General features: G+C 51.8%; 1 protein-coding gene across 1 annotated transcript; it reads right to left on the bottom strand.

Annotated features, from left to right (window-relative positions):
• Positions 1-527: 527 nt before the first annotated feature.
• Meltf (melanotransferrin) lies at positions 528-22,481 on the bottom strand. The gene is made up of 16 exons (XM_076867000.1): positions 22,433-22,481; positions 20,538-20,692; positions 19,387-19,486; positions 17,350-17,532; positions 16,115-16,271; positions 14,704-14,771; positions 11,069-11,256; positions 10,293-10,473; positions 9,495-9,646; positions 7,460-7,556; positions 5,728-5,922; positions 4,743-4,899; positions 4,588-4,655; positions 3,206-3,393; positions 1,071-1,269; positions 528-604 (listed from the first exon to the last, which is right to left on the bottom strand). The coding sequence occupies exons 1-16, from the start codon at positions 22,479-22,481 to the stop codon at positions 528-530; spliced, it is 2,214 nt and encodes a 737-aa protein (XP_076723115.1).
• Between the last annotated feature and the right edge of the window lie 384 nt (positions 22,482-22,865).

Here is a 22,865-nt window from a genome sequence, read left to right as displayed (position 1 = left end):
CCACAGCGGTGCAGAATCAGCGGCCCACACGCCCACTGGAGCCTCCGAAGACAAGGACAAAAGGCCTAGGCGACCAGCGGCTCGTTCAGAAGTGTGGGAAGGAGGTGGTGCCGGCGGGAGCAGGGGCGGAGGCGCAGCGTCCTCTGGGCAGCTGGCCCAGCAGGCGCGCTCAGGTCCCCAGGCCGCCGCGCAGCAGAGGGCCGCGTGGGAAGCCGGGCTCAGCGGTTTCCTTGGCGACCGGCCTTCTCCGCAGCCAGCCACCGGCTCCAGGTGGGAGGCTGCAGGTTGGCAGGGAGGCGCTGCCAGCTTGGGCGGCGTGACTGGGCATCGGGCCAGCCGCCTCAGGTGGCCAGGGCCAGGCGGCTGGGGGCGGGTGGCTCCGCGGGAGGGAGGGGGCTTTGCCTTAGCCCTTCATCTCCATTCCAGAAACTTCTCGTTGGGTCAGAGCAGGAGTTCTGGGGAGCTCTGTGCGTGGTTCCTCCCTTCCTCTCCTAGCAGGTCGCGAGGCCAGCTGGCCCGAGTGGCGCTCAGAGGGCGTGCAGGAGGAGGCCAGTAAAGAGCGGCAGCAGCAGTGGCAGCTGGGGACCTGGGGCCTGGGCAGCCGCTGGGGAAGAAGGGACAGTTAAGACCTGGAAGACCTGGAAGCCCTGGCACCACTCGTCTGCTTGCACGCAGGACTGTGGGCGGCCGGGTTTCTGGGTGCTGGACTCGCTCCAGCCCCCTCTTTCTATCTACCCTTTTAAATTATCCGTTCTCTTGGTTTCTGTACATATTCATTCCCGTCCAAATTATACTACATGAATATGTATGTCGTTACCTCAGATCCTCTTTGGAATATCCTTTTTAGCATTTATGTTCATTATCCAGGGCTATTTGGGTGACATGGCCAGTTCCTGCCAGAATTGTCTGCAGTTTCCCTGTTTAGACCCTCCCAGAACTCTTCCCCTGAATGGTAGGTGAAACACAGGGGGCCTCTGTTCTGCTGGCCTGAGACCTAGAGTGTCCTCAGCTCTCAAGGTTTTAGGGTGAAAGGGTCTGAATGATGCCAGGGGGATGTGACAGGGCCCTACCTGTGTCGGAGCACTGCTGAGACAGCATCCCTTCCAGAGCTGCCACGTAGTCAGGCCCCAGCCAGTCAAGGTATGAGGTTTTCTCCCCTACAGGCACTGCCCGGATTGTAGCATCCTTGAAAAGCAGGTCTTGGCCATGGTATTTGGAGGAGTCAAACATTTTGAACCCGTTCGTATTGTGGTCGTCTCCAAACAGGTCCTGGAAGCACCGCAAGCAACCAATTTTTCATCCAGGCTTACAGATGGTTACAGGAGACCCAAAGAGCAAGTAACTTCAGGGTACCAAGATTCTGATTTGAAGCCATCAGCTTGACCACTTATGGGCCTCTGTCATGGAAGGGGCTTGGGAAAATCTATGTCTAGAGGTATCACCATAAGATAGTGGTTCAAGAAGTTACACCAAATCACTTCTTGGATGAAGAATAGAAGCAAGAAGACCCAGAAATGAGCTATGGTGTGGATCAGATTACTAAGTGTTTGCTAAGCTTGCTCAGCATTTTTCAACTTTTTGGATACTGTTTTCTTGATGTATCTTAGGGGTATCTTTTCCTACAAACCAAAATAATCTCATCAAGATTGTCACCAGTAATAAAATAATAGGTGAGTTGGGGATATCTTCACTAATCAACTCCCCCTTCTCCAGTGTCCAAGCAGTGGTGCTGCTACTCAATTCCCTGCTGGGAATCCTTGCATTGAATGTGCTGTGAACTGCCTGAAAGAGCTATTAAGAAGACCAGAAGTAGTACGAGAACCTATAAACACATGAGTAAACGACATCTGGAGATCAGGCATAAATGTCTGTCAGCTGATAAATATAATCAAAGGGGGAAGGAGAAGTAAGTGGATATCAATATTTTTTTGAGGGGACTCAGATCCTCTTGAAGATCTGATGAGAGCTGTCAGCCTTCTTCCCAGAAAAATGCATGTGCACGGAATTCTTTCCACAGAGGGTTTAGAGACTCCAGAGAAAGCCCAGAGGCCTGGAGTAAGGAACTCCTGGGATGGAGGGACTCCATGGGGAAGACAAGCGGAGAACATAAAATTTTAGTTTGGGAACAGGCCTGAAGAGCCAGTGGCTCTGGAATTCTGTGGTGCTGGTGGGCAGAGAGCACCCTTTCCGCCTAAATCAACGGAGGAGGAAAGAGGGTTGGAGGTTTGAAACCAGGGGCTCCTTGGACAGCTAGGCTCAAAATCTAGATGCATTTTGGAAGGAACAAACTGTGGATGGACAGGATGTAGAGCACAAGTCAGAGATGACTTCTGAGGAAAAGGAAAGACAACAGTTGCTGTTAACTGAAGCAGGCAACTGGAGGAGGAAGGAGGGTTCACCCTTGGACTTGATCAGTTGGAGATGCCTGTTAGAAATACAGAGGGAAGTATCAAGTAGGCATGTTAACCATGTCAGTTTGGGATGGAAAGATGGGATTGAAATCAGGGCTGAGAATGTACATTTAGGAGCCATCTGTGTACAGATGGTCGTTAACGACATGAGGCAAGATGAAATTAATGAGGGGATAAGTGTAGACAGAGAAGAGGGCTTAGGACTTATTTACATCCTTATTTACATGCCAGGGAGGTGAGCAGGAACCAGGAGAAAAATTGGGAAGGAAATGCCAGAGAGGTAGGAGGAGAGCTGGGCAGGTGTGGGGACCTGGGACCCCCTTCCAGGGGAGGGACTTGAATTTTCAGGAGGAGGGAGCTGTAGCCAGTGTTACAGGGAAGTCAGGCACAATGAGGATGGAGAAGCAGCTGCTGGATTTAGCAACACAGGTCACTGTGATTTTAACAAGGACAGCTTGAGGGCCATGGTAGGGCCTGTCTGGAGTAGCCTCCATTCTTAAGAGAGAACTGAAGGACAGGATTGATGACTCCAGAATAGAGGTAACCCTTTGGAGGAGTTCTGCTGTCAAAGGGAGGGGGTTATAAGAGCCTGTGAGACCAAGAGGGTTAGTTTGATTTTTACAGATGGCAAAAAGAATAACAAATACAAATGTGTTATTAACGAAGGCAACGTCCCCTGCATTCTCCGCCAGGCATCTGCCACACAGAGATGTTGATACGAGTGGCCCAGTTGAAAAGGAAAAATTAATGATGCAGGAAATAGGATAGTTGCTGGAGGAATGTCCAGGGCCTACCTGAGCCTTGTCCAACAGTCCGTACACAGTGAAGATGTTGGTGTCTGGCCGCACCATGACAGCATGGGATGGTATCTGCGCCAGGTTGCAGGCTTCATACTGGTTGGCCTCAGCCCGGGCCCCGTTGGGGCACAGCAGCTCATACTCCTGCCACTTCAATGCAGCAGCCCAGGGCTCGGAATTATGGCCTGAGGGAGGAGCACAGGACAGGGAGAAGTTTGGGGAGAGGCCATTTTCCTCCCAGTCTGAGAACCTTTGCTGGGCAGAGGTGGCAATATCTGGCCAGTTCCACAACCCTCTCCATTCTCCAAGTCCTCTACTCTGTTACCAGGGTAACAAAGCCCACTGGGTAAATATGATTAGCAGGAGCTTCTGTTAGGGGGGACCAGGCAGAGCTGGTGGGCTTGTGCTGGGAACATGGCTCCCTCCTCCTAGAGGATGGTCCCAAGTATCCTGGGTGGAAGGTAGGCTCGGGGCCTGGAGCCTTCCCCAGTTCTGTTGAGACAAACAGTCCTGCCACCTTGGTGACCTCTAAAGGCCAGTGGGATCTGAGTTTTAAAAGACTGATATTTTTCCCTGTGCGTCTTGCTTCCCCTTGATCAATCCCAGTATCCTTTCTGTGTGGCCTCTGTGCCTTTCTGGGCTGAGTCTTGGAGAAGAGATGTTAGGACACATTGTCATGACTAAGCCCACAGTGTTTGGGATTTCAAAGCCTGGGACACTGCAGGGTAGGCAGAAAGTACGAGCACTGGGTGTAGGGGAAACAGCCTCCAGTCGCCCCAGAGGACACAGGTCCTCTGAATGAGGAGGGCCATGCAAGCTAAGAAGCCCTCACTGTGAAAGAACCTCAAGTGGAGGTTTAGGAGACCCTGGGAAGAGTGATGCTGAGCTCTTTTCTCAGGTGGAAGCAGGGAGGGTGATTCCAGTGTAAGAGCTGCCCACGTGGTGTGTCTGGGGTGGCCCTGCCTTGGCAAGGCTCAGAGCTGGGGGGGGGGCCTCCCTGCTTGGGGCACCACCCTGCTAAGGACCAAAGACCAGATGCTGATGTGACCAAACTGTGAAGTGCCTCAGCACTGCTTAACAACATCCCGAGAGCAGGTCTCCAAGCTGACTGAGAAAGAGTGTCGACACTTTAGTGGAATATGGACTTGATCCCCGATCAGCAAGATCATCAAGTGCCCTGACACCTGGATGTGAGGCTTGAGGTTCCTTCTTACCTTGTGGTCCTTGGGGCTCCTAGGCTCCTGTGGGCAGAGCCTTCTAGACTCAAGCTCTCCCAGCTGCTGTTCGGATCCCAAACACAGAGACAGCCAGTGCCTGGATTGGGCTGGACGGGACAGCCCCTCTACTCATCCCCTGCTCTGGGCAGCCCCGTCACATACCGTTTGTGTTGTCAAACACAGTCGTGTGCTTAACGAAGGCAACGTCCCCTGCATTCTCCACCAGGCATCTGCCACACAGACGGCAGGGCAGGGGTCAGAAGATGGTTCCAGCCTTTGTGCTGGCCCCAGGTCACCTGCTGGCTGCCACTGCGTACCTGAAGGCGCCACTGTCACCGTAGTACCGCTCCTGGCTGTTGCCCACACACTTGTTGCGGCCCTGCTCGTCCCCCACACAAAGGGCACACAGAGAGGAAGGGTAGTTCTTGGGGTTGTTCACAGGCACGCAGCTGGCATTGAAGAACTCACTCACCGCTGGAGGAGAGGGGAAGGGCCAAGATGAAGGGCCATGGCAGAAAGATAGCCAGGGCGGTGGGTGGATTGCTCCCCCACAGATCTGCACCAACCTGTGCTTAAACTTCCTTGGGAATAGGAGACTCACTGCCTTATATGCTTTTCTTTTCCTATCGAAGCAAGTGCCCCACTGTCTGAAAGAGAGAGCTGCCAACCATAATGCCCTCTGAGAGATTCCATGGGTAGTTAGAAAAAAAAAAAAAAAGTAATGTGTTTATTTTCCCTGTTACCAGCCAGGACAGAAGTCTGCAGTCAGTCTGCCCGAGGATCTTGCTGGCTTCCCATGACTTTCCTTCCATCATGAATTATCACATGATTTCACACCAAGAAGAGCGGCTTCGTGCCTGACATATGGGGGGTGCTTGGCAAATGTGTCTTCCCCATCTTAGCACTTGTGTGCATTCTTGGGCACTTGTGTGGAGCCTGGCCATTTTCCAATTGGGCATCCCAGATGCCTAGGGACTGCTGGGTGATGGGTAAAACCCTATGACCAGCTGGTGACAAGCTAGGCCCAGATACATGTGTGCACACACACATACCCATAGGGTTAGTTCCACTCAGGTCAGTGGTGGACAGAGGGTACCTGGATAGCGTCCACAGAGCCACCAGGAAGCCATAAATACTGTGCGAGACATCAGGCATAGTTCCCAGCTTTCCCTTTAGACGGGACCACATCAAGAGGGAAGGGGAAATCTCTCAGGGCTGCCTTCAAGAGGACCCTCAGTGCTGGTGGCCTTCCCATCCTGTCAAAGAAGGGTTCCCAAGCCTGTGTCTCTTGGAGGGCAGTACCTGTAAGGATGTCACAGTGCTGAGGCCTGATGAAGCCTCTCTGGATGAGGGCGCCCACTGGCACGTCCCAGCCTTCTGGGCTGCCGAAGCCTGAGTGGCAGGAGCGCTTGCCACGCAGCTCGTCCAAGGTGAAGGCGTAGGAGCTGTCCCGCCTCACCACAGCCACCACGAAGTATGAACTGCTCCTGTCTGCCTCTGAAAGGACAGGGACATCCCACGAGGGGTCTCCTATCAGAGTCAGGACCAATCCCCACGGGTGTTTCCTTAAACTTGTTTGAGAGCTGTGATTGCCCTGGGGCTCTGCAGGCTCAGGGGTGACCAACCCAAGGCCGTCCAGCAGCCTGTTCAGCAGCCTGTGTGGCTCACTCTCCAGTCTGGACCCCACCCACCCCCAACAGCCCCCACTCAAAGCCCTTTCCTTCTTTCCTCATACCCAGGTGGTACTTTTCTCACCTACTGGGAGAAAATTGGAGGCACAGCTGAGGGTTGCAGCATTTTCTCTAAACCCAGAGATTTTTCACAGCCAAGTGGAAAGGACGAAAGGCCCCATGGTCATCACTTAATAGGACAGAGGCCAAAGCCAAGCCTAGCCCACTGAGAAGGTCTGAATGAGCCTACAAGGGGGGATCCTGAGTGTCACTTCTATGGGCCTCCATAGTCAGGGCAGGGAGGGGCTGAGGATGTTCAAAATCAGCAAATGCCATGGTGGCCTGTATTTTTATAGCCTGGCTTGCAAGCTAACAATTTTTAAAATATTTATTAATTGAGTGTTTTAAAGGAAAAAGAATATTCAACAGAGACTAAAGTCTCTGACTCTTTACAAAAAGTTTGCTGAACACTCATACGTTGCTGGTAGGACTGCAAACTGGTGCAGCCAATATGGGAAGCAGTATGGAGATTCCTTAAAAAACTGGGAATGGAATCACCATTTGATCCAGCTATCCCTGTCCTCGGTCTATACTGAAAGGACTTAAAAACAGCATACTACAGGGACACAGCCATATCAATGTTTATAGCAAGACAATTCACAATAGCTAAACTGTGGGACCAACCTAGATGCCCTTCAGTAGATAAATGGATAAAAAGAAATGTGGCATATATACTTTTATCTTTTATTACTCAGCAATAAAAGAGAATAAAATCATGGCATTTGCAGGTAAATGGATGGAGTTAGAGAAGATAATGCTAAGTGAAGTTAGCCAATCCCCAAAACCCAAATGCCGAATGTTTTCTCTGATATAAGGAGACTGACTCATAGTGGGGTAGGGAGGGGGAGCATGGGAGGAATAAATGAGCTCTTGATAGAGCAGAGCGGTGGGAGGGAAAAGGAGGGGGCATGGGGTTAGAAATGACAGTGGAATGTGGTGGATATCAATACCAAAAGTACATGTATGAAGACATGAATGGTGTGACTCTGTGTACAATCAGAGACTTGAAAAACTGTGTTTTATATGCGTAATATGAATTTTGATGCATTCTGCTGTCACATATAACAAATTAGAATAAAAATTTTTTGAAAAAAAATTTGCTGATCCCATAGAGATGTTCATCGTATAGATGGGGAAACCAGGCCAAGGCAGGAGGGATTTCCCTGGTGACAGAGGCACCCAGCCTAGGGACAGAGGCACTAGGGAGAGCTGGAGCTTCTGAAAATGCTGAGGGGCAAATTTTCATTTTTATAAAGACATCAACCACCACCCAGCGGAAGCCAGGGGGCTGGCACCACACTCACCAGAGTAGAGTTCCCCAGCCGCGGGGACCAGGCCATACACCTTCCCTGATGTGTAAATGTCCTCGCCCCTCAGGGTCACAGCATCGATGTTCCCAGCCTACAGGGGACAGAGAGATCACCATCCCTGCCTTCTTGCTAGGTGTGGGTACTCCACAGATTGCCTGAGGTGTCTCAGCACTGGGCCAAGGGCTGACGCGGTGTGATTGTAAGACACTTCAGTCAAATGCATGTGCAAATGGGAGAATGACCAGGTCTTAGGTGACTGCAGTCTTAGGGCCTGGGGGAGGAGGTCCCAGGGTTGAGACACCAAGTCCCTTGTAGGAGGCAGCTGGAGGGGTCCAGGGCCCTCTTCCCTCAGACCCTCTAGGAGCTCCCCAGGTCACCTGTAGCCCACCCCATTTGTCCATCTGAAGCCTCTTGGCAGGTGGCCCCAGGACCCTGCTAAGGGTAGCTGGTAATCCATAGTAGCCTGAATAACCCCAAGGGAAGAGGATAAGGCCAGCTAACAGAGGGACCCCGGCAGCCCAGGAAGGTGGCCCATACCTTTAGGCCCAGAGGCATGAAGTACTAGTGGGCAGCAGGCAGTGGCACTACATTTCAAGCCTGAAGGGTACACCTCTAGGGGCCCCTCTCCCCTCACGTAGACTTTCTCTCACCTACTGCGGTGTCAGGGTGGACACAGAACCTGGACCCCCCACAGCCCAGGATCCTGCCTGAGTGAGGGTCCCTTCCTTGGGTCACTGCAGCGGCACAGGAAATAGAGATAAGAGCCACACTGGGTGCCACTCCTGAGAGCCTTGGAAACTAGAACTCAGGATCTTTGAGCATCTTACTGGGTTCCGAGGAACCCTGACCTTTGCTTCTCTTCCCGCAGCCCTGGGCAGCCCATTCATTGGCCCTCTGCAGCCACTGAGAGGAGGCTCCTGCCTAGAGGAAGCCTCTTCCCACTTCTCTAACTGCTCTGGGGCCCTGGGAAAGGCATCTGGAAATAAAGTCCCCAGTCCCCCTTTCATCAATTCCAGCTGAGGTGCCTCCTCCATCTGCACTGCACATGGGTGAGCTCAGCTCTGCAGAGATAGACTTCCCTCAGACCCTAGGTAGAGTGGCTCCCCCATACCTGAGCTGGTGACCTTGGGAAAGGTACTTCCTCAGCCTCTCTCAGCCCCCATCTCCAGACCTGCGAATGGGGCTAATGACCATTCCCACTCCCAGGGTGCTTGTAAGGATTCAGTGAGGTAATCTGCACCGCAGCCTCAGTGGTGACCCGGTATGAGCCAGGTGGACCTTTTTATTCCTGCCCATGCTCCTTTTCTTGACTTTCTAGGCAATGTGGTTCTCTGGCCTGGGCAGGGAGGGCACACCTGGGGAGCTGTGACCTGTGCTCAGGGACTGCCCTATCAGCCTCTAACTCCTTGCCCTTAAAACAGGAAGAGTTCAAAGGGCCCAAGACTGGACACCTGTGATCACAGTAGAAAGTCCTCCCTGGCTGCAGGGACCTGGGTTCCTCTCTGCCTTCTGGCCTCAGTCTCCAAGCAAAGAAGCAAAGAGAATAAGAGCAGAATGGGATCTCGGAGCAGGGGCCAGTGTTTCTGTGCAGGTGTGAGTATATTAGTGGAATGGGTCTTGGCAGGCATTAAAAGAAAAAGAGACTAAAATAAAATACAGTAGAAAACATCAAGTGTTGTTTCAATTCATATCTAAAGTTTACACATATTTCTATCTGAAAAAGGTTTTTGTGCACCAGATAATGATTGATATGAAATATATTTCTGAGTGTCTGTTCTTTCAAAAATATTTAGCAAACAAAGATGCAAGCCCACCTATTGTGCACAGGGTGAAACTGAGACTAAAGAAGGGAAGGGGCTTGCCCAAGACCACAGGTCTATTCCTGGCCCACTGTGATCCTCCTTCACTGCTTTCTCTGTGGCCTTCTCTCAGGAGATATCCTCCTCCCCAGGCAGCATGGGGCTGTGGGGATGCTAAGGACCATCCCAGGCAAAACCACCACATGCCCACCTGACCCACTGTGGCACACCTGGATCTGCTCCATGCAGTGCTGGGGGGACTGGGCCGACACACACTGGATCTCAGGCTTGAGCCTCTGTCGGCTGAAGGCCACGGCCATGTCACCGCACTTCTGGATCTCGGGTATGGACAGCACGCACCAGCGCAGGTAGTGGGGCATCCCTGTGTGGGTGGGCGTGTGGGCGCTGGTGTTCAGCGGGAAGAGCTTGAAGTCAGACCCAAGGGAAACTCCGGGCCTTTCTCTTGTTAGCTGCGTGTCCAGGTTACGTTATTTAACCATCTGATCCCACTTCCTCACACAGGAAGGGGTGAACTGCCTCTTCCACGGGGCAGTGAGAAACTTGAGGCAGACCATGGCTTCCATGTATCTGAGTGTCTGCACCATTTCCCTGGTTGGGGGAGGGCTTATAGGGTCAGGGACTAGAGAGACGAAGCCCATTTGTAGACTACTGCAATACTCCAGGCAATGCCAGAGACAGGGCTGAAGCCATGGGGTGGACAAAGGGAGGAGGAAGGAGAGGTTGTGGGGGCAGAACTGACAGAACTCAATGGCCCTAAGACAGACCCTAATGGCTGGGATCCTGCCTCCTGGAGCAGGTGGGGTTTCCAGGGTCCAGAGGTCCAATTACCACAGAGAGGCTTCCCCCACTAGCCCCAGAGGCAGAGAACTAGAAGTGATCAGCTCCCATAGGGGCCACAGGCATATGGCAGGTCTCCCAGGTGAGTGTCCTCCCCTGCCCACCCACCTCAGAGACCCTGTCACAGTCAGGCTGGGCTGGTGCTGGCAGGAGTAGGGACAGGGACTTACGGTGGGGGTCACAGAGCAGACCCTTCATGGCATGCAGATACTCGCGGCCCAGCCATGCCTCATAGGTCTGCGTGGCGATGGGCACGAGCTCCGTGGTAGAGTCCTTGAACAGCAGGTTCTTCTGACCATAGGCCTCAGAGCTGAACATCTGGAAGCTGCTGCCCTCATGGCTGAACAGACGCTGTGTCCAAGGTGGGAGTGGGGGTGAAAAGGGTGCTGCCAGGCCACACTCTTCCTTCCCCAGCTCAGATACCACCTCCTTCTCCTACTATGAGGGCCAGGCGAGGCCCCCTCCCCTTCAGGGCCTCCATAAGAAGAAGAACTCTCCTTCTTCTGTGCTCCTCCAGTTCTGGGTGTCCATTCAGTTCATCTGCCTTGTCACATCCCACCCTTTGCACAACTTGGTCTAGGTTGGGTCAGTACTGGGGACAAGCAATGGCTGGGCAGCTGCCATGTGAATGGGGTGAAACCAGGTACCACGGGGTGCACCCTAGAGTCAGGAATGTATGGCTGTCAGAAGCAGAGGTTTCAGTAAAGCATTCTTCAGCAATCAACGTCAAACTCTGAAGGGAACTGGACTCATCCTTCGGCTCATTTGCCGAACACATGAGTGTTCTGATTTTGATCTTCAGAGGCATAGGCACAGGGAGTTTTCTCTGAGGGATGCCTGAAGCTCCCTGTGTCCCTGTCCGGCCAGACCTCCTGCCTCCCACACTGTGGGAGAGAAGGCCCAGTACCAGCTGGGAGGCTTTGAGGGGTGGGGTGCCTCATCTCACCTGGCCTTCATTGAGCAACCTGAAGATGAGGCCCCCGTCCATGTCAGCCCGGACAACCACAGCGTGTGCAGGCACCCGAGCCAGGTGGCATCGCCTCCATCCAGTGACATCGGCTCGGCTGCCATCTCTGCATAGCAGCTCAAAGTCCTTCGACAGCAGCGTCTGGCCCCAGGAGGGCAGAGTTTTCCCTGTGAAAATGGGAAGGCTGGTGAGCCACCTCCTATCCTAGGAGGGACAGGAGAGGAAGCCTGGGGGCGAGGTGTTATGGAGGTGAGAAACAGCACCACAGGGCTGTTTAGGGGCCAGCTTAGGGGTGCACCTCCAGGACCTGGTGTCTACATGGTCTGTGTCTGTTTGCTTATAGTTTCTACCTCTTACCAGTTTCTATTAATAAATTGGATATAACAAATCTAAGGACAATACAACACATATACATAAGACTACTTATTAAAGATAGAAAGAGTAAGAAAATAAGAGAAGCTCAGGATGAGAGAGAGAAATGTACCAAGAAGGCAGAGGGCAGGGGACAGGGAGCAGGGAACATGGTGAGAACACACCCTGACAAAATCTACCCAGAACCATATGCCAGAGAGCAAAGGGTAACTCCCCAGAGCCTTACCCGCAACCCCAATTACTAATATTTTGGTCTATTTCCTTTAAGTTCTTTTTTCTAGCCGCCCCCCCCACTTGTCTCTATAAAATATTTTCCTATACTGTTAGAAACTTTCCACAAAACTTATTTATTTCCTGTTGGGCCTGGTAGTATACACCTGTGACCTGAGGCAGGAGGATTACAAATTCAAGACCAGCCTGGGCAACTTAGTAAGACCCTGTCTCAAAATAAAAATGAAAAGTGCGGGGGGTGTAGCTCCACGTAGGTGTACAGTACACCTGGCTGGGTTCAATCCCCAGTACTGCCAAAAGATTTATTTGAAAGAGTGACATCAACACTGAAAACCAATATTAAGAAGACAAATTGACTAATATTAGGCACAGAACTAAGCCACAGATGGTCCTACATAACAATATTTGTTTTTTACTTTTAAATTTACAACCAGAGGTGAACCACTGCTAGGAAATAGGAAGGAACAGATAATTTGTGGGGTCATAAAAACTTTCATTCCAGAGTGATTTAAAAATTACACCCCCCAACAACAGGAAAACTCCAGAAATGTCTTTTTGTCTGTGACACTCTTGTTACTCGGTGCAAATCTCTCCCTGCACTCTCCAACTTTTCTGTTTCTAACTTGCTGCAAAACCTTTGCATAGATCTCTGTGGTGTCATTTGCTTTCCTACAAGATAAAGGTGCCATTTGTGTACTTCCATTCATTACTCTTGTTTCTCATCTATGAGGGACAAAGTTATATTACTTTACTACTTTAGACATTTATGTCAATTCCACTCATTTGCTCTTGTCATTTTTTTTCCATAAACATATTCCTTTCAGCACATTCCTTCCTTAGGGTTAGAGTGTAGCTCAGTAGAGCACTTGCCTAGCATGCACGAGGCCCTGGGTTCAATTCCCAGTGTGACCAAAAAAAAAAAAAATTCCTTAGGTTACCATCAAAACTTTAAAATAGTTGATTTGAATTCAGTGCATCCCCATTATTTACCCACCTTCTAAATTCTACTTTGCTTGATTCATCTTGGTACCTATGTCCCAGGCAATCCATTTTGATAGAATTGGCCTGGCCTGGAGATGATTCTATGTACTTATTTATTCATTCACTCATTCATTTATATCTCTTGTTTTCCATTCTCAAGTCTAGGTCATGTTTGCTTTCATGAACTTAGACTACATCATGAACTTACTGATTTAAAAGATAATGATTAATTTTTAAAAACACTACTAAAAAAAAAAAGGTAAAGAAAATGATCAGAAATTCTAGAATAGCCAGAAGTCTGATTGGTGGTTGCTGGTGGATTAGGAGGAAGATAACCAGAAAGCTATGTGAGGGAATTTGGGGTGAAGGGTCTGTCTCAGACAATATATTGATCATGGTTGTGGTTACACAATTGTATATTTTAGACAAAACCCAGAACATACATCAAACAAAGCAAATTTTGTTGTATGTAACTTAGACCTCAATTTTAAAAAATGATCTTCAGGCAAATCTAAATGAAGAGACATTTTATAAGGTTACTGGTCTCTTTAAAAATGCCATTGTCATTTGGCATTGGTCCTGTCCTAGGATCAAGGAAATTGAAGAGCTCCAATATCTAAATACCACATGTGATCACACACAGATAGGTCGTGGGCCTGAAAAAAATGCTACAAAAGAGAGTTGGGACAATTGGTGAATCTGGAATATCGATTGCAGATTAGGTAATAGTACATCAATGGTACATTTCCTGATTTGATTTCATGCTAGGTATACACCTCCTTGTTCTTATGAGATGTGTCCTAAAGTTTCCAAGGGATATGACACAGGCGAATGTACTGCCTGCCACACATGATAGATCAAATGTGACCAAACTCTGAAAGCTGGAATCTGGGTGAAGAAAATAGATGGGAGTACTTTGAATTATTCTAGCAACTTTTCTAAAACTTAGTTATTTCAAAATCAAGAAAATTTTTAAATGACAACTATATAATGGACCAACACATAACACTAACCTTTTTTGTTTTGGGTACCAGGGGTGAATAATCACTGAGTCGCATCCCTAGCCCTTTTTATATTTTACTTTGAGATAGGTTCTTGCTACATTGCTCAAGGCCTCACTAAGTTGCTAAGGTTTGCCTTGAACTTGTGATCCTCCTGCTTCAGCCTCCTGAATCACAAGGTTTACAGGCATGTACCACCTTGCCTAGCACACCAACTGTTATGGTTTGGATGTGAGGTATCCCCCAGAAGCTCACAGGAGACAATGCAAGAAGGTTCAGAGGACAAGTGATTGGGTTATAGAGCCTTAACTCAATCAGTGAACTAATCACTTGATGGGATTAACTGAGTGGTAACTGAGGGCAGGTGGGGTGAGGCTGGAAGGGGTGGGCACTGGATTGTGCCTTTGAGGTATATAATTTGTATCTGGCCAGTGGAGTCTCTCTCTACTTTCAGATCATCAGGTGAGCCACTTCCTTCCTCCACATTCTTCTACCATGTTGTCCTGCCCACCTTGAGCCCCGAGGAATGGAGCCCACTGTCTATGGACTGAGACCTCTGAAACTGTGAGCTCTCAAATAAACTTTTCCTCCTCTACAGTTGTTCTGGTCAGGTCTTTTAGTCACAGTAGCACAAAAGCTGACTAACATACATAACGACCTATCTTAAATAAGACCTTGCCCAGGGGGACAAGGAATGGCTTTTCAGGAAATGGGAGAAAAATGCCAGAAGGGACAGTGGATGAACTCTCGTGAAACCATCTTTAAAAAGGCAGACACCGATTACCAACTTGAAACGGAAAGAACCTAATGCCACATACAAATCAGAGACTCCTCTCGATACTCACTGGCCCCTCACCCTGCAGAGCACGTGGGAGACCTTTGATGAAATGAACTTCCTTTCTGCAGATAGGAGTGCTAAGGTTCAGAGATCACGGGACTGGTCCAAGGTCACCCAGAGACTCAAGCAGCATTGAGCATCTGGTACCATCTGGGGGCCCACCCCAGTCAGCCTGGGCCTTACTTACTCACCATCGGTGTTCTCCAGCACAGTGCTGTGCTTCACGAAGGCCACGTCCCCTGCCTTTTCTGCCACACACCTGTGGAGGCAAACCATGATCCTGGGTGGGGCCATTCTCCCCTCAGCCCCTGGGTCCCACCCATATTCCACTGTTGGAGGTGTAGCCTGGGCTTCAGGGGTGGCCCTGGGGCACACATTTCCTAGTCCAGCAGTCCCGGGCTCCAGCTCCCTGGCTTGCTGACTGTGTGGCTTTGCCAAGTTGTGGACCCTTCCTCGCCCTATCATCTGTCAAGTGGGGATGAGAAAGCAGCTCCCTATGGGGTCGCCATGAGGAGGAAAGATTCTTTATAATCATATACATCCTGAATATGATCCTGCTGAAGCAGGGAATATGACTAGAAGATCTTCTCACACCATACCAAAAAATCCTGGGTAGAAGTGACCTTGACGCAGTTATCTATATGAAAATGCCCAGTGTGGGAGGCAGGTCAGGGCCCGCTAGGAAAAGGGACTACTTGGTTCTCTCTACTTTTTTTTTTTTTTTTTTTTTTGGTACTGGGGATTCAACTCAGGGCCACTCAACCACTGAGTCACATCCCTAGCCCTATTTTATATTTTATTTAGAGACAGGGTCTCACTGAGTTCCTTAGTGTCTTGCTTTTGCTGAGGCTGGTTTTGAACTCACGATCTTCCTGTCTCAGCCTCCCGAGCTGCTGAGATTACAGGTGTGCACCACCATGCCTGGCGACTACTTGGTTCTCTACAGCCAGAAAATAGGCAGGAATTGGACCAGGAAAGAGTAGAGGGCTCTAAGAGGCAGGCAGGATGGGCAGGCAGCCCAGGACATGGAGGAGGCGGGGAGGAGTGTTTTCTTTTCTGTGCAAAATCTGCATTCACCCAGGCCACCTCCTGGGTATGGGGACCAGCAGATATCCCTGCTCCAGGTGCAGACACTGAGGATTGGCAGCTAGAAATGCTTAGGTTTCCATTCCATCCTCTCATTTGGAGGCAAATACAATTGAACCATGAGCTGTTATATTCTTTGGGGTCCATGGTCATCCAAAGTACCAGCCTGAACTAGCTGCAGAGAAGGGACCAGATAAAGTGTCCAGCTGTACTCCCCCACTCCCTGGCCCTCCCTGCTGGTGGGAGACACCAGAATGGGGTCCCGGAGTAGCCAAAGGGTGGCTTTTTCCATTTTCCTTTCTCTGAGCCCTCCCTTCTCCAAACATGTTGACTTTATGAGCAAATCCAGCCTGGCACATTCTGGTTTGATGTTAATAAACGAGCCAGGGCACAGCACAGAACTGTATAAAGGATGCTTTGATACACTGCCACTCCCCGTGTGGCCTCTCTGGGCAAAATGTTTTCCCTCCACCTCCGACTCAGCTTCCCTCCCTGTCCCTCTCTAGGCGCCCTCACCGGAAGGCTCCGCTGTAGTCATAGTATCTTTCCAAGGGGCTCTTGTCACACACACCCTCCCCAGAGGTGTCACCCCGGCAGAGGCGACAGAGGGACTCTGAATATCTGGTTTCTCCTGCTCCTGGTACGCAGCTGCCCCCAAAATAGTCACTGACAGCTGTGGAAATAGAGCAGAAAGAGGTTACTTGGCAGGCTACACTTTCTACAGACGCAGGCTGTTTTGTGGTGGGGGTGCTCTACATGGAGCCCCTCGTCTGGATGCTTCTGAGAATTGTCTCACCCTCTTGCTTCAGCCTGAGTAAAACTGGAGAAGTGGATGAGATCAGTGATTCTCACACTGGGTCCAGGACATTGGCAACGTGCAACTGGGTGGGACTGTTGCTGTTTAAAATTTACAACATTTACTCACAAATGTCCACACAGGACAACTAAATATCAACTGGATGCTGTTCTCTCTGGGGTTCATTTCCAAATCTGTACCTGTGGTTAATGAAGGGGGTTGTGACTTAACAAGCATTGTCCCGGGAACAGACAACACTTCTCAAATCATGGTGGGAGGAGAGGAGCTGAGAAGGAGCCTTGCAGTGAAGAGGTTAGCTCTGCTGACTTGGGTGTTGTTTTGGACCCTGCCAGCACTTAGGCCCCAGGCTCACTCCCTTCACAAATATTTGTCCTGTGACAAGGGAGGATGCCCTACTTCCTGCACTGTGCCAGACAAGCCATGACCCTCAGCCAGGATGAGTGCCATCTTGGTCTTCTCTCTCTCTTTGTCCTCCCAGAGGAGTAGATAAACATGCTTTGTGACAGATAAGCCACCCACACCTGGCCACCATCTGAGAGTCTGGGCTCCCAGGCAGGGGTTGTGCTGGGTTAACAGCTGGCTGGACTCTTGAGCCACTTGGGAACTTTCTGGGTGCAAATCAGGAGCTTGGGTCCTGACAATATAGTGTTTCTGATCCTTCATGCTTCTGGTGACCTGCACCAGGTCTGTACCAGTGGCAGCCACTCCTTGGTGACTCATGCCTCCCTACTGTGGGCCAGACTTGTGCTTAGCTGTCATGTGGGCCATCATGACAAGTGAGTGAAAGCCACATACTATAGGGGCCAATAAGTGAAGAAACACAAATGGCAGCCGCACAGGGCTGGCCAGCAGAGTGGAGGTGGTGATTCTACAGACTACGCGGCAGGGAAGGAGGGGACACCCAGGCAACCTGTGAGGAGCCTTGAGTCCTTACCTTTGAGCACGTCGCAGCCCATCACTGAGAGGCGGCCGCTCTCCACCAGGTAGCCCACAGGCACATTCCAGCCCACTGTCCGGTTGATGCCCGTGTGGCAGGACTTCACTCCTTTCAGGGTGTTTATGGTCACATTGAAGTTCCTCCTGACTACAGCCACAGCATAATAGGAGGTCCCAACCTCTAGGAGGGAGGTGGAGGAGTGAGGGTGGCGAGGGAAAAGCCTCAAGATGGCCACAGTGCCACTCTGCTGGGAAGGCTGTGGGAATAGCGTGGTGTGCAGGTGTGGAGCACATGTGTGTACACACGGGTGTACATGGACATGTGGATGGCACTGGATTACAGAGAGAGCAAGAGGGCACGATCCATGTCTTCTCACAAGACCTTGCCCTCCTCCAGCCTCACGAGATAGATACTATCCCAAGATAATAATTCATTCACCGTTTCCCCCCTACTTTTCCTTCCCAAGCCAGCTGGCACTGGGCTGCGGCTGCATTTGTGCATGTGTCCAGCTCTGTAGCTGGACAGAAAGCAGAAGTAGCCTGCCATGTCTTTTGCTTTCCCAAAACCTAGGCCCTGAGAAGAACGTGGTGGGCTTGAAGGAAGGATGTGGTGGTTATGGGGAGAAGATGGCTGGGAGGGACAGGGGGAACAGGGCAGGGGCTTCCTAGTATTGGGAAAAGCAATGTCCCAGTGATGAGGGGAGGGAGAGCGAAAAAGAGACAGAGACACAGAAAGTACTAGCAATGTGGTCCCAAGTCACTTAAGACCCTGAATGGCCATGGGGAGCTGTGTGTGTCTCTATAGCCTCTCAAGATTTCCCTGGGCCAAGAGTGGCCCAGAAGGGGCCGATCAGACAAGACACAGGTGACGCATCTGTGGGGACTGATGATCCAATGGCCCCCCGTCCCTCTCCTGAGTCTGGCTCCTGCCAACTCAAGCAGTGCTATCCAGCACCACCTCTGACTCATCCATCCTCCCTTTCCTTCCAGATCCTGGACCTACCAGGCTCTTGCCTACCTGGGACCATTGTCAGATCTCAGCTTAAATGTCACCTCCATGGAGAACCCTCGTTTGCCCTAATTTGTAGGTTTCCCCATGCCCCTCACTTCTCCTCTCATGGCCCTTCCTTTTCTTCACTGTACCCACCACCTGGATCACTGCAGTTTTTGCTGCCTATTTGTTCCCTGTCTCACTCCTGTTCTCTACAACAGAAGCAAGGTCTCTTGCTTCCCATGCAGTAGGTGCTCAATGGAGGTATTGAACTGAAGAGGAAGAGTGTTTTCAGTCTGACTTCCAGGGAAAGCAGAACTGGACTATGTGTTGTCATGTGACAATCAGTTCAACAAGTACCTAGCTAGTGAGACCCTGTGTAGAGTACCAGGGGTACACAAAGATGAGAACTAGGTCCTCCCTGGGGAATCACAAGGCAGGGAAGAGAGGCCCTTAGCAAGGGTGAGAGGGGCTCTGGGAAGCTCCTGGGGGAGGGACCACCTCACTGACTCTGACAGTGGTTAGACATTGAACAGGCAGAGGTGGTGGGGAGATGCCAAGGCAGGGTGAGCTGAGGGCAGATCTGCTCTGAGAGGCAGGGAGCGGGTAAAGGAGCTCACAAAGCTCCTCCCAATGTGCTCCTGGTCCATTGGGCTCTGTGGTTCCTCTCTCCACCTGTCCACGCTGCCTCCCACAGAGAGCCATGATGTTTTCAGGTAGCTGAGCATCACCAAAACCTTGGTCATACAGGCAATCATTCATTCAGCTCCATGCCCACCACTGCACCAGGTTTGTGGCAAAAGTTAGGGGAACTGGACTCCCCATGAGGAAGGACTCAGGTCAGCCCTCTGTGTTCCTGGCTTTCTTGCCCAGGGGCTTCAAGAGTGAGCTAGGGGCTTGCCAGAGGGTCTATCAGCCTGAGACCCAAGACTGCTTTGTGGACAGGTCTAATGGCCAGCTCAAAGGCTGCAGGGTCAGCCAGCCCAGACTTGTGAGTTGACTTCTGGGTGGGGGCCTTGCTCTCTGTCCCACTCTGTCGTGTACCTTGATCATACACTTCGCCGACCACAGGCTTCAGGCCGTACTCCTTCCCCGCTTCATAGATGGCTCCTCCATCCAGAGTGATGGCGTCAGCCTCCTGGGCCTAGTAAGAAACATGCAGGTCACCCAGTCCTGCCCAACTGGCCTTTCACGAGGAACTCAGGAACGCCTCCAGGTGGCCTAGGGACACTTGAAAAGTCCTGGAGATGTGTGCTGTGCTTTTTGTCTATCCCAATCTGGAGGGGCCCAGGGCTCTTCCCCTTTATCAGGCTGAAGACTCACCTTATTTTTCTAACTCTTGCTATTTTTAAAAAATATTAATTGTTTATTTTAGAGTCTCATAATAGATGCATGTAGTAAAAAAAAAAAAATCAGATAATACAAAGTGCCAAGTTATAAAAAGTGAGTTTTCCTTACTTTCCTATTTCTCAGCCCTGTTCTTAGGTTTTTCCTCTTAAATAGTCTATGGAGACTGAATCCCATAGATGCCCTCTTTTTTTTTTTTTTTTTTCTTTTCCTTTTTATCTTTAAACATGAATGAAAGTGCACTGTCATCGTGTTACGGGAAGAAGGGATGAGATTAGGGTTCAGTGTAACTGGTGTCTGCCCTCACAGTGGAGCCTGACCCAAGGCCTTGGCCCCATGGAGGTCTGCAATGTCCCTCCCAGTCCTGTGCTGCCTCTGAAGACCACCAGTGCCAGTTTAGTGGGAACACTCCTCGCCAAGGCCTCTTTGACTTCTTCCCAGAATCCATACAAGCGTCACTGTGGAAAGTTCCATGGCAGCAAGTAACCACCATGAAAGGTCACTGTGGAAAGGTCACTGCTGTCTGCTCCCACCCCCATGTGGGTGGTGTCTCCATGCCGGCAGGGGCCTTGTGGAAGGGAAGCCCTGCCTCTCAGACACCTTTCTCCAGCAGCACCCATCTGAGCAGACACTCTCCCTCGGCCTCCAGCCTGGCCTGGGCTGGGAGGAAACAAACTGACCCTTGTTGCCGGAAAACTCAAGAGATCCTATCGCCCAGCCCTGGCAGAGGGACGCCGGCCCCTTTCCCAGTGAATAAGGCTGTTGTGCTGTGCACTCCTGAGTCAGAGCCCTCTTGTCTAGGCCAGTGGTGGCAGGAGCAGGGCGGGGTGGTGGGGGAGAGGCCTCACCGTGATGAGCTGGACACAGTGGTCAGCAGAGATGCCCTGGATACAGAGGAGGGAGGGCTGGATGCCTGCTTCCTGGAAGGCCTTGCTCATGTCGCTGCACTTCTGCTGCTCTGGGTCTGATGTAGTGCACCACCGGACCTCAACTCGGCCGAGCACTGGAGGCAGGAGACAGTGAGGTCTAGTTCCCAACGTGGCCCATCCAAGTGCCCTAAATGGCTCCAGCCTCAGTCCAGATAGCCAGTCCCCTTCAACAGTCTGGCCCTCCCACAGGGTACAGAGACAGGGCAAGGTGTGCTCAGGGCCTCCTAATCAGGGACATTGACAGATGGGGCAGCTCAGAACCTGACCCATTACTAAGGAGTGGACCATCTCCCAGGACAGCTGAGCAGCTGCCCCACCTCCCTCCACCTGCCTAGGTGGAGGCGGAGGCTGGAGGGAAGAAGCAGCACTGCCTGGGAAGCCCCAGCAGGCTCTGTGACTTGGCAAGTTCTGCCCCTTTCCAGGCCTCCAAGAAGAGGGTACTGGCCTGGGGTTCTTCCCTCAACAGTGTCCCTGGGCCCTCCTGAACAGGGGCGTGTGCCTGAGAACAGGTGGCTGTGGTGGGCTGTCCCAGAGAAGCCTGGCTCCTTCTCTGAGTGTCTGTGTTCTTGGCTACAGTTCAGACCCTGGGACACAAGAGCGAAGGCTGAGGAATCAGCAGGTTGGGTTCAAGTTCCTGCCCCTATAACTGGTGACTTCAGGAAATATTTGACCTCGCTAGGCCTGTTTCCTCTTCTGAGAAAAGAGATGAGAAAATTTACCTTATGTTGGAAGTAATCTGTGTGCAGAGCTCAGGACACACAGGTCTTCAGTAGACTTGCACTTGGGCCCTTTGATCTGACCAGGTCAGAGACTCAGAGCTCCCAGCAGGGCCCCAGAGGAAGGGGTGCCAGGCTCCCCTGAGGTTGATAATTTTGCAAACCTGAACTCCTCCACTGTTCACCTCCCCAGTCAGACTCCTTGGAGGTCTATGCTCTGGGTTGGGGTTCAATTCTCTCTGCCCAAAAGCCAGGTCCTCCTCTTGTGGCAGCCTATGCTGTCCAATCCCTACTTCAAGCATCAACACTGTAGCTGCCTGCGAGGCCTCCCCCTCTCCTGACCTGTGACCACCTAGGAAGGTCGACAGTCTTGCTCCTCCCTACGGGTCCAAACTCCCAAACCTTCCCTCACCTGGAGTCCCGTCAACAGCGGAGTCCAGACGAGGGATGGGAGGCGGGTTAATGTGGGGACTGATGAAGAATGAGCAGTGATGTGAACTCCAGCCCCTCGGCAGTCACCGCCCGCGATCCCTGCTCCAGAAGTTCCCGCCTGACTTCTTAACCCAGTCTCAGGCCCTGACTCCCTTGGGTGCTGACGCGAGAAGACCCACCTTCACAGAGTGGGGATGCAGTCACCCAGGAGGCTTCCCACGCCCTCCTGCCAATCAATCCCTCTAAATACACACCCTCCCCTGGGGGGCTCGGGAAATAAGGCTGCTTTGGTCCCCAAACCCTGCCTGGGTTTCCACGCCTGTCAGGAGCAGCCATCCTGGGGGCCCTCCTCCGGGACACCCTGAGGCTCTCCCCCAGGCGCCTCTTTGGCAAGTCTGGAGAGTCCCTTTTTCCAAGGCCAGGTTCCAGGCCGCCTCCTCCAAGAAGCCATCCGGAGAGCCAGGTCTGCCCCAACGGTGGGAGACCCCCTGCCGTCCTCACCGACCCGCGCCTCGCGCTTTGCCTACTCTCCCGCCCTCGGGGACGCGGGCTCAGGACGCGTTTCGTGGTTCCCGGCCCCGAAAGGCTCCCGGCCCCGAAGGGCTGGAGAGCTTTTGGGACCCCCGCCGGGGCGCCTGCTCTCACCGCCCGGCGCCAGGGCCTCACCAGTGCGCAGAGCCAGCAAGAGCCAGAGAGCCACGTTCCAGCCCCACATGGCGCAGACTAGGTTGGGTTGGGTCTGGGTCCGGGTCCGAGAAGATCAGCAGCAACCTGGATTGCTCGCTCCTTCCTTCCTCGCCCTGGCCCCAGCTACTTAAGTGAGGCCCCAGCGCGCGTCCGTGATGTCCACGCCTCTGGGGCGCAGCGTCCCGCCCCGCCTCCCCGCCCCGGACTGGACACCTGGGCTGACCAATTTGGCCTTGGCTTTCACTCTGGCGCCTCCTGCTGGGGGACCTCGACCCGCGCGAGGGCAGGGTCTGAAGCCGCGGACCTGGCTCCTTCCCCTGAACAAGCTACCCCGTCTTCCAGACCATCCCCGACTCGTTCTAGAAAGACCTCAAATATCATGTCTAACTGGAAAGGGACAGTTCCGATTTGG

Source organism: Callospermophilus lateralis, chromosome 10, assembly GCF_048772815.1.
Source record: "Callospermophilus lateralis isolate mCalLat2 chromosome 10, mCalLat2.hap1, whole genome shotgun sequence".
NCBI lineage: Eukaryota > Metazoa > Chordata > Mammalia > Rodentia > Sciuridae > Callospermophilus > Callospermophilus lateralis.
The sequence above is the reverse complement of the archived record's forward strand: the minus strand, read 5'-3'. Positions and strand labels throughout refer to the sequence as shown.

Coding starts and splice junctions, on each gene's coding strand:
- Meltf (XM_076867000.1), bottom strand. CDS start 22,481: ATGTGGGGCTGGAACGTGGCTCTCTGGCTCTTGCTGGCTCTGCGCACT. Junction 11,257..14,703: donor TGTGCTGGAGAACACCGATG/GTGAGTAAGTAA, acceptor CCATTTTCACAG/GGAAAACTCTGCCCTCCTGG. Junction 5,923..7,459: donor GGCTGGGGAACTCTACTCTG/GTGAGTGTGGTG, acceptor CTGTCCTTTCAG/AGGCAGACAGGAGCAGTTCA.